This window comes from Tachysurus fulvidraco, chromosome 17 (genome assembly GCF_022655615.1).
Source record: "Tachysurus fulvidraco isolate hzauxx_2018 chromosome 17, HZAU_PFXX_2.0, whole genome shotgun sequence".
In the NCBI taxonomy this organism is placed as follows: domain Eukaryota; kingdom Metazoa; phylum Chordata; class Actinopteri; order Siluriformes; family Bagridae; genus Tachysurus; species Tachysurus fulvidraco.
In genome coordinates, this window is record NC_062534.1 from 428,246 (window position 1) to 440,745 (window position 12,500).

Below are 12,500 nucleotides of genomic sequence, written 5' to 3' on the forward strand. Positions count from 1 at the left end.
CACTCATTTAAACTGTATCCCTAAAAGCTAAACGCTGCTTTGATCTCTGCTGTAACTTCCCATTACTCCTTTGATGTTCTTGCGCTAACAGAGACCTGGAGATCCCACAGAACATTGCTACACCAGCTGCTCCATCCTCTGCCTATGCTTTCTCTCACTCACCACATGACTGCTACCCCACTACATGTCTCTGATCATCACCTGGTATCCTTCACCATCACTCTCCCTTTCCTACCTAAAACTACCTCTCACCCCCTCGTTCTTACCCCCCCACAACCTTCACTCTGTCACCCCTTCTTCTGTAGCTTCTGGCACTCTTTCTTCTCTTTCTGATCCTGAGTCTTTTCCCTCACTACCCTTGGACTCAGCCACAGATACTTTCCTCTCATCTCTTCCCACAACTATGGACTTCTTCTGCCCTCTGTTCACTAAACCCAAGAAAACTTCTTGCTCCTTGGCTTTCAGATGTGCTGCGTAACAATCGAAGAGATCTAAGATCATCAGAGAGAAAGTGGAAGAAATCACAACTTGATGCAGATCTTGATGCTTAACAAACACTCCTGGCCAAGTTCTCCTCAGATTTTCCTACAAGGAAAAGCTTGAAGCTTCCTCACATGACCCTCAGAAGCTCCACAACATCATCTCTTCTCTGCTTAACCCCCGGCTCTACCTTCTTCATCCTCCCTGACTGCAGAAGACATTGCTTCTTTTTACCATGAGAAGATTGAGGAAATCTGCAGGACCTTCACTTCTGCCCCGACTGTACTTACATCTCACAGTCAGGATTCCCCACTCCTTCACTGTCGCTTTTCTCAACTGTGGCAGCAGAAGAGATTTTACATCTCATCCAGTCCTGCAATCCTACCACCTGCCCATTGGATCCACTCCCTTCCACTATGCTCCAGACCATCTACTGGAGCATAGTGGAAGACCTTCTGCCCTTCATCACCACAATCATCAATGGAGCCATAACATCTGGTCAGGTACCAACTACCTTCAAGAGAGCAAGGGTTATTCCCATCCTGAAACCTGCTCTGGATCCATCAGACATCAGTAACTACAGACCCGTATCACTTCTCTCGTTTCTTTCAAAAAGTCTTGAACACATTGTCTATAATCACCTGTCTGTCTCTCACAGAACAACCTCCAAGACCCCAACAGTCTGGTTTTAAAGCAGCTCATCCCACAGGGCTCAGTACTCGGTCCTCTTCTTTTCTCCCTGTATACTCACTCTCTTGGTGAAGTTATTTCCTTACATGGGTTTTCTTACCACTGCTATGCTGATGACACACAACTTATCTTCTCTTTCCCACCCTCAGATACCACAGCTTCTGATCTCAGCATGTCTGGCATTCTAATGTTGCTGCACAAAATATTGTGTGAACATTCAGTATACACACACAGTATACACACACAGTACACACACACAGTACACACACACAGTATTCACACACAGTACACACACACAGTATACACACACACATTATACACACACAGTATACACACACAGTATTCACACACAGTACACACACACAGTACACACACACAGTATTCACACACAGTACACACACACAGTACACACACACAGTACACACACACAGTATTCACACACAGTATACACACACAGTACACACACACACACAGTATACACACACAGTACACACACACAGTACACACACACAGTACACACACACAGTACACACACACACAGTATTCACACACAGTATACACACACAGTATACACACACAGTATTCACACACAGTACACACACACAGTACACACACACACAGTATACACACACAGTATACACACACAGTATACACACACAGTATTCACACACAGTATACACACACAGTACACACACACACAGTATTCACACACAGTATACACACACAGTACACACAGTATACACACACACAGTATTCACACACACACAGTATTCACACACAGTATAGACACACAGTACACACAGTATACACACACAGTATTCACACACAGTACTCACACACAGTATACACACAGTATTCACACACAGTACACACACAGTATACACACACACAGTATTCACACACAGTATTCACACACAGTATACACACACACAGTATACACACACAGTATTCACACACAGTATTCACACACAGTATACACACAAAGTATACACACACACAGTATTCACACACAGTACACACACACAGTATACACACACACAGTATATACACACAGTATACACACACAGTATATACACACACAGTATACACACAGTATTCACACACAGTATACACACAGTATACACACACAGTATTCACACAGTATACACACACAGTATACACACACAGTATACACACACACAGTATACACACACAGTATAAACACACAGTACATACACACAGTATACACACACACAGTATACACACACAGTATACACACAGTACACACACACACAGTATACACACACAGTATACACACAGTATACACACACAGTATACACACACAGTATAAACACACAGTACATACACACAGTATACACACACACACACACAGTATACACACACAGTACACACACACAGTACACACACACAGTATACACACACAGTATTCACACACCGTATACACACACACAGTATACACACACAGTATACACACACAGTATACACACACAGTATTCACACACAGTATACACACACAGTATTCACACACAGTATACACACACAGTATACACACACAGTATACACACACAGTATTCACACACAGTATACACACACACAGTATACACACACAGTATACACACACAGTATACACACACACAGTATACACACACAGTATACACACACAGTATACACACACAGTATACACACACACACAGTATTCACACACAGTATACACACACACAGTATACACACACAGTATACACACACACAGTATACACACAGTATACACACACAGTATACACACACAGTATACACACACAGTATACACACACACACAGTATTCACACACAGTATACACACACAGTATACACACACAGTATACACACACAGTATTCACACACAGTATACACACACACAGTATACACACACAGTATACACACACAGTATACACACACACAGTATACACACACAGTATACACACACACAGTATACACACACAGTATACACACACAGTATACACACACACACAGTATTCACACACAGTATACACACACACAGTATACACACACAGTATACACACACACAGTATACACACAGTATACACACACAGTATACACACACAGTATACACACACACACAGTATTCACACACAGTATACACACACAGTATACACACACACAGTATACACACACAGTATACACACACAGTATACACACACACAGTATTCACACACAGTATACACACACAGTATACACACACACAGTATTCACACACAGTATACACACACAGTATACACACACACAGTATACACACACACACACACACCGGTCGGTCGGCGCTGTTTCTGTTACTGTTTATTGTCTTTTGTGTGTTGTATTTTTTTGTACTTTTTGTATTGTCTTGTAACTTTATGTCTGTACTGTCTTTTGTCCTGCACTGTCTTGTTTGTCTTGTTTGTCTTGTCCTGCACTGTCTTGTCTTTCTTGTTTGTCTTGTCCCGCACTGTCTTGTCTTTCTTGTTTGTCTTGTCCTGCACTGTCTTGTCTGTCTTGTTTGTCTTGTCCTGCACTGTTTGCACCAGGTTGCACAGCTGCACTTTATGAGGCTAAGACTACTTACAAGTTTTTAGCCCTGTCTTTGTTTTTGTCTCACCCTGATCCTGGAGAAACGACGTCTCATTCCGATGTGTACTGTAACAGCTACTGTATATATGGTTGAAATGACAATAAAAGCTTCTTGACTTGACTTGAGAAATACCATGGATGTCTGCTCATCAGTTAAAGCTCAATCCTAGAAAACTGACCTGCTGATCATCAGGTGATTCATCCCCAGGTCATGACCTTACTATAGGGTTAGGGTTAGATCTGATCTCCCCTTCAGCCACAGCTCACAACCTTGGGGTAACCATGGACACGTATCTGTCCTTTTCCTCATGTCCCTAATGTGACTAGCTCATGTCGGTTCCTGCTCTACAACATCAGAAGGATTCAGCCTTTTTTCCCCACACAGGCTGCTCAGGTACTTGTTCAGTCTCTTGTCATCTCAACACTGCAGCTCTCTCTATCAGGTCTACATATGAACACAATTCATCCTCTGTAAATGACCCATAATGCAGCTGTGTGACTTGTCTTCAACCAAGTTCTCCACACCACCACACTGCTGTGTTCCTCCACTGGCTCCTGTAGCTGAACACATCAGGTTTAAACACTGATGCTGGCCTACAAACCAGACCATCTCCCTCTTCCCTCAAAGCCCTCATCACTCCTCACACTGCACCTCACACCCTCAGATCTACAGCACTGCCCCACTGGTCCCACCATCTCTCAGGGTAAGAGGGAAGTTTACTACAAGACTCTTCTCTGTTCTACCCCGAGGTGGTGGGATGAACTTCCCCTAGAGGTCCGGACAGCTGAGTCACTGGATATCTGCAAACGACGTTTGAAGACCTACTTCTTCATAAAATATTGAACTAGCACCTTATCCCTATTTGTTGTATGTGTGTATTTTAAATAAATAAATAAATAACTTTGGTCAGTGTTTTAGACTCATGGTATCTTAAGTCTGTAACCTAGTGGCCCAGTGCTAATGTATTCATTCAATCTGCTTGAATTCAAATTCAAGCACTTTTGTACATCGCTCTGGATAAGAGAGTGTCACATGCTGTAAGTGTAAATGTGAGAGAATCAGAGAGAGAGAGAGAGAGAGAGAGAGAGAGAGAGAGAGAGAGAGAGAGAGAGAATGAGATAGTCTGAGAGACCAATAGATGCACACAAATTTAGACAGATAAGTAGAGTTCATCTCTCTCTCTCTCTCTCTCTCTCTCTCTCTCTCTCTGTGTCTTCCCTCCCCTCTCTACACCCCCCCACCCCATCTCTCTCTCTCTCTCTCTCTCTCTTGCTCTCTCTCTTTCTGTTTTAATCTAATGGACAGTCAGACAGAAAACCACCTGCAGGGTTGAGAGAAGCTCTTCAGTGTCCAGTAGAATGTGGATGGTGTCGTGTTTCAGTGCGGTGTAAGAGCGTCTCCACTGGGAGATACAATCACTTTTTTTTGAAGGAAAGCATCATGTGGTTTCTGGCACATTAGCAATCCCAAATGCTGGTAAATGCTCTTGGCATACAAGTCAAAAGGCTAATTATCTTCACCCAGTTCCCTCACTGGACAGCGAGTGTGTGTTTCTATGCACATGTGTGTGTGAACACAGCACTGCTCCACTGCACTACAGCACTGCTCCACTGCACCACAGCACTGCTCCACTGCACCACAGCACTGCTCCACTGCACCACAGCACTGCTCCACTGCACCACAGCACTGCTCCACTGCACCACAGCACTGCTCCACTGCACCACAGCACTGCTCCACTGCACCACAGCACTGCTCCACTGCACCACAGCACTGCTCCACTGCACCACAGCACTGCTCCACTGCACTACAGCACTGCTCCACTGGTCCCACCATCTCTCAGGGATGTGGTAGGTCAGTGGTTAAGGTGTTGGGCTACTGATCGGAAGGTCATTATTTTTGAACCCCAGGTCCACCAAGCTGCCACTGCTGGGCCCCTGAGCAAGGCCCTTAACCCTCAGTTGTAAGTCACTCTGGATAAGGGTGTCTGGTAAATGTGTGTGTGTATGCACACGTGCGTGTGTCTACATATACATTTGTGTGTGTGTTTATTCAGACACGTGTGTGTGGGAATGTTTTTATACTAAATGTTAGACAGATATATACTGTATATCAAACATAAAAATGCTTTGTAGTAAAACAAAAAGGGTTTAACAGCCTGGTATAATAATAATAACTCTTTGGTAGTGTAGTGGAGTATAGTGCAGTATAGTGTAGTAGTGTAGTGGAGTATAGTGCAGTATAGTGTAGTAGTGTAGTGGAGTATAGTGTAGTAGTATAGTGCAGTATAGTGTAGTAGTGTAGTGGAGTATAGTGCAGTATAGTGTAGTAGTGTAGTGGAGTATAGTGCAGTATAGTGTAGTAGTGTAGTGGAGTATAGTGCAGTATAGTGTAGTAGTGTAGTGGAGTATAGTGTAGTAGTATAGTGCAGTATAGTGTAGTAGTGTAGTGGAGTATAGTGCAGTATAGTGTAGTAGTGTAGTGGAGTATAGTGCAGTATAGTGTAGTAGTGTAGTGGAGTATAGTGCAGTATAGTGTAGTAGTGTAGTGGAGTATAGTGCAGTATAGTGTAGTAGTGTAGTGGAGTATAGTGCAGTATAGTGTAGTAGTGTAGTGGAGTATAGTGTAGTAGTATAGTGCAGTATAGTGTAGTAGTGTAGTGGAGTATAGTGCAGTATAGTGTAGTAGTGTAGTGGAGTATAGTGCAGTATAGTGTAGTAGTATAGTGTAGTAGTGTAGTAGTATAGTGTAGTAGTGTAGTGGAGTATAGTGTAGTAGTATAGTGCAGTATAGTGTAGTGATAGTGCAGTATAGTGTAGTAGTGTAGTGGAGTATAGTGCAGTATAGTGTAGTGGAGTATAGTGCAGTATAGTGTAGTAGTATAGTGCAGTATAGTGTAGTAATAGTGCAGTATAGTGTAGTAGTGTAGTGGAGTATAGTGCAGTATAGTGTAGTAGTGTAGTGCAGTATAGTGTAGTAGTGTAGTGGAGTATAGTGTAGTATAGTGTAGTAGTGTAGTGGAGTATAGTGCAGTATAGTGTAGTAGTGTAGTGGAGTATAGTGTAGTAGTATAGTGCAGTATAGTGTAGTAGTATAGTGTAGTAGTGTAGTGGAGTATAGTGCAGTATAGTGTAGTAGTGTAGTGGAGTATAGTGTAGTAGTGCAGTGGAGTATAGTGTAGTAGTGTAGTGGAGTATTGTGCAGTATAGTGTAGTAGTATAGTGCAGTATAGTGTAGTAGTATAGTGCAGTAGTGTAGTGGAGTATTGTGCAGTATAGTGTAGTAGTATAGTGCAGTATAGTGTAGTAGTATAGTGTAGTAGTGTAGTGGAGTATAGTGCAGTATAGTGTAGTAGTGTAGTGGAGTATAGTGTAGTATAGTGTAGTGGAGTATAGTGTAGTAGTGTAGTGGAGTATAGTGCAGTATAGTGTAGTAGTGTAGTGGAGTATAGTGTAGTAGTGTAGTGGAGTATAGTGTAGTAGTGTAGTGGAGTATAGTGTAGTAGTGTAGTGTAGTAATAGTGCAGTATAGTGTAGTAGTGTAGTGGAGTATAGTGTAGTAGTATAGTGGAGTATAGTGTAGTAGTATAGTGCAGTATAGTATAGTAATAGTGCAGTATAGTGTAGTAGTGTAGTGGAGTATAGTGCAGTATAGTGTAGTAGTATAGTGGAGTATAGTGTAGTAGTATAGTGCAGTATAGTATAGTAATAGTGCAGTATAGTGTAGTAGTGTAGTGGAGTATAGTGCAGTACAGTGTAGTAGTATAGTGCAGTATAGTGTAGTAGTATAGTGTAGTAGTGTAGTGGAGTATAGTGCAGTATAGTGTAGTAGTATAGTGTAGTAGTGTAGTGGAGTATAGTGCAGTATAGTGTAGTAGTGTAGTGGAGTATAGTGCAGTATAGTGTAGTAGTATAGTGGAGTATAGTGTAGTAGTATAGTGCAGTATAGTATAGTAATAGTGCAGTATAGTGTAGTAGTGAAGTGGAGTATAGTGCAGTATAGTGTAGTAGTATAGTGCAGTATAGTGTAGTAGTATAGTGTAGTAGTGTAGTGGAGTATAGTGCAGTATAGTGTAGTAGTATAGTGCAGTATAGTGTAGTAGTATAGTGCAGTAGTGTAGTGGAGTATAGTGCAGTATAGTGTAGTAGTATAGTGCAGTATAGTGTAGTAGTATAGTGCAGTAGTGTAGTGGAGTATAGTGCATTATAGTGTTGTAGTATAGTGCAGTATAGTGTAGTAGTGGAGTGGAGTATAGTGTAGTAGTATAGTGCAGTATAGTGTAGTAGTGGAGTGGAGTATAGTGTAGTAGTATAGTGCAGTATAGTGTAGTAGTATAGTGTAGTAGTGTAGTGGAGTATAGTGCAGTATAGTGTAGTAGTGGATTGGAGTATATTGCAGTATAGTGTAGTAGTATAGTGTAGTAGTATAGTGTAGTAGTATAGTGTAGTATAGTACAGTAGTGTAGTGTAGTATAGTATAGTAGTATAGTGTAGCATAGTTTATTATAGTGCATTATAGTGAGTTGTAGTGTAGTATAGTGTATTATATTGTAGTGTAGTGTAGTGCAGTGTGACACAGTATGGTGCAGTAAAGCACAACACTGTAGTAGAGTACTGAAGAGTATAACTACATTTTAGTGCAGGATGGCAGAGTACAGTGTAGTATAGTGTAGTATAGTGTAGTATAATAAAGTCAGACTGTTATAACTCCTTTCTACATGTGTATGTGTGTGTGGACAGGAGAAGTAAGACGTGTTTGTGCAGTTTGTGCAGGTGGATTGATCTGAAGTGTCAGTTGTGTGTTGGTTTTGCGGTGCTGATGTTATCGTGTGTCTCTGAGCTCTGTTTTATTTTAAAGCGCGAGGTGAAGGCAGCTGCACTACACCCAGCTACTCGAGTTCTCTTATTGCATGTTGTTATTTCCTGTCGTGATCAGACATGTTTCAGATCTCTCGCTTTGTTTTCAGACCAAACTAATGAGCAAAAACCTCCAGTTTGTTACTTAGCACTCTTGTAGTAATTCAGATCAAAGTGAGGCTTCTGGACGTCAGGATGAAGAACGACTGGTTTAAATATGGTTTGAATTTTATTTACATTTTTAACAGCTAAAATGATGTGTTTAACGTTTTTATGGGCTTCTTATTTAGTGTCTCACCTTCTTAGAAAAGTACAGACATCATGTCCTCTCAAACATGGGCAGAACTCCTCGAGCTGGTATCATAACTAGCACTATCAGGAACTACAAGCCAGAGCCCAGCAATGCATTCTGGGTAATGTAGATTTATGAATCAACAGTAGTGTTGTTCCCTTCAAAACCCTTAAGATGGAGGCAGAGATGCGATTAAGTGGAGGTCAATTAAAATCTGTTAGAATCTAGTGGAACACATGGCTGCAGTAAATCTCCTCATTTTAAATGGAGGTTTCAAATGGCTTTAAATCCTCGGTAATTATTGCTTGGAAACTTGGCATCAGAACATTCTCCATGTTTAGGGTTCATATTTGTGTGTGTGTGTGTGTGTGTGTGTGTGTGTGTGTGTGTGTGTGTGTGTGTGTGTGTTAGGGTGTATTTAGATTTATATGTATTAAATAATCTTGAATTGCGTCACAAAGTCACATGACCCACATGAGAACTAGTTTACAGTGAACTAGTTTACAGAGGACTAGTTTACAGAGAACTAGTTTACAGAGAACTAGTTTACAGAGGACTAGTTTACAGAGAACTAGTTTACAGAACACTAGATTACAGAACACTAGTTTACAGAGAACTAGTTTACAGAGAACTAGTTTACAGAACACTAGTTTACAGAGGACTAGTTTACAGAGGACTAGTTTACAGAGGACTAGTTTACAGAACACTAGTTTACAGAACACTAGTTTACAGAGAACTAGTTTACAGAGGACTAGTTTACAGAGAACTAGTTTACAGAGGACTAGTTTACAGAACACTAGATTACAGAACACTAGATTACAGAACACTAGTTTACAGAGAACTAGTTTACAGAGGACTAGTTTACAGAACACTAGTTTACAGAGGACTAGTTTACAGAGGACTAGTTTACAGAGGACTAGTTTACAGAGAACTAGTTTACAGAGGACTAGTTTACAGAACACTAGTTTACAGAACACTAGTTTACAGAGGACTAGTTTACAGAACACTAGTTTACAGAACACTAGTTTACAGAGGACTAGTTTACAGAGAACTAGTTTACAGAACGCTTGTTTACAGAGCACTAGTTTACAGAGAACTAGTTTTCAGAGCACTAGTTTACAGAACACTAGTTTACAAGTCTCTGTATTTAGGAGATTTAGGTTGCATACCACCCGTTTACCTGCAGATCCTTTACATTAGCTGTTGAGGTCTAAGGGCCTTGATCAAGGGTCCAGCAGTGACACCTTCTGGGGTTCTGGGATTTAAACTCTCACTTTTATGATTATCATCTTTATCACTGAGCTGCTTTACACACAGCATTGCTGCGTTAATGTGCTAGTGCAAACACACAGATTCACTCATTTTTCTGTGTGTTTTGTTGTATCCGTAGTGGTGGACATGCAGGGCTGCTGTCCGTACACTCGTTTCATCATTCCTCCAAAGACGACACACTGGATCGCTCTGCTTCAGAGAGGGAAGTGTATGTTCAAGGAGAAGATCCTGAAGGCCGCCAACTTTAATGCCTCCGCTGTGCTCATCTACAACAACAGCTCCAAAGAGGACACAGTTACCATGGCTCATGAAGGTGTGTGTGTGTGTGTGTGTGTGTGTGTGTGTGTGTGTGTGTGTGTGTGTGAGAGAGAGAGAGAGAGAGAGAGAGAGAGAGAGAGAGAGAGAGTCCACATATGGAAATGAGAGCCGCTTTGAAAAGGAGTTTCTTTAAGCTCACAGATGATAAGGTGCTTATGGAATCTTGACTTAGGATGAAGACAATCATTGACATTTGTATATTGTCATGTATATTATCCACTAGCTGGTAGATAACAAGGTTTCTGCTAGTAAACTAGCGGGTTTGCTGCCCACCATTATATATAGCTATCGATCTAACTAGCAAGATACCTGTTTACCATAATGACAGATTAGCTAAGGACAGAAGTGGATGAGAGGAGGACAGGAGGGGGATGAGGGGACAGGACAAGAGGAAGACAGGAGGAGGATGAGGGGACAGGACAAGAGGCGGACAGGAGGGGAATGAGGGGACAGGACAAGAGGAAGACAGGAGGAGGAGGAGGGGACAGGACAAGAGGCGGACAGGAGGGGGATGAGGGGACATGACAAGAGGAGGACAGGAGGGGGACGAGGGGACAGGACAAGAGGCGGACAGGAGGGGGATGAGGGGACAGGACAAGAGGAGGACAGGAGGGGGATGAGGGGACAGGACAAGAGGAGGACAGTAGTGACTAAAACTGTTGAGTCATGACTGTCATGCTCTGTGGGCTGTGAGGACGGATGTTGAGGGTAAATTTAGAGGAGAAGGTAAATAATTCATGAGTTTAATATCAGCTGAGTGAGTTCACCTCACAGCATGAAAACATCATCATTAATAATCATGTATTATTAATAATCATTTTATTAATAATCATTTATCATTAATAAATATTGTAGTAATAATAATTTATCATTATTATTAATTTATTATTAATAATCATTTAGCATTAATAATTGTTTTTAGTAATAATCATTTTATTAAAAAGCATTTAGCATAAATAATCACACACATTATTAATCACACACATTAATAATCACACACATTAATAATCACACACATTAATAATCACACATTAATAATCACACATTAATAATCACACACATTAATAATCACACATTAATAATCACACACAATAATAATCACACACATTAATAATCACACACATTAATAATCACACATTAATAATCACACACATTAATAATCACACACACAATAATCACACACATTAATAATCACACATTAATAATCACACACATTAATAATCACACATTAATAATCACACACAATAATAATCACACACATTAATAATCTCACACATTAATAATCACACATTAATAATCACACACATTAATAATCACACATTAATAATCACACACAATAATAATCACACACATTAATAATCACACACATTAATAATCACACACATTAATAATCACACACATTAATAATCACACACATTAATAATCACACATTAATAATCACACAATAATAATCACACACATTAATAATCACACACAATAATAATCACACACATTAATAATCACACACAATAATAATCACACACATTAATAATCACACACAATAATAATCACACACATTAATAATCACACACATTAATAATCACACACAATAATAATCACACACATTAATAATCACACATTAATAATCACACACAATAATAATCACACACATTAATAATAATCACACACCTTTCACTTCCTGATGTATGTGTATTGTCTTTGTCCCAGTGACGAGATTTCATCTTATTTTATGACGTTTTAGCTGCAGATTAACTGCATAAATAAAACAGAAAAATAAATGTTTTCCTTATTGTTTGCTTGTTTGCTCTTCTTTTATTCCTTTTCCCTTTTCATTCTCTTAATTTTTTAGTCTTTTCATTTTTTTCTTCTTTTTATTTGTTTGATTGATTTTTCTATAATTCTTTAGCTATAGAGGATATTGATTATTTTTGTAATATTTAATATTATTTATTATTAAACATTATTTATGAAAACGTTCAGCTGCAATTATC

General features: G+C 40.1%; 1 protein-coding gene across 6 annotated transcripts in view; it reads left to right on the forward strand.

The window, feature by feature from the left end:
- The window catches only part of rnf130 (ring finger protein 130), a 40,409-nt gene that overhangs the window by 6,294 nt on the left and 21,615 nt on the right, over positions 1–12,500 (forward strand). For all 6 annotated transcript variants that reach the window (XM_047802099.1, XM_047802095.1, XM_047802096.1 and 3 more), the window contains exon 3: positions 10,310–10,504. In XM_047802099.1, coding sequence (XP_047658055.1) covers positions 10,310–10,504 — 195 coding nt within the window. The remainder of the gene's footprint in view (positions 1–10,309; positions 10,505–12,500) is intronic.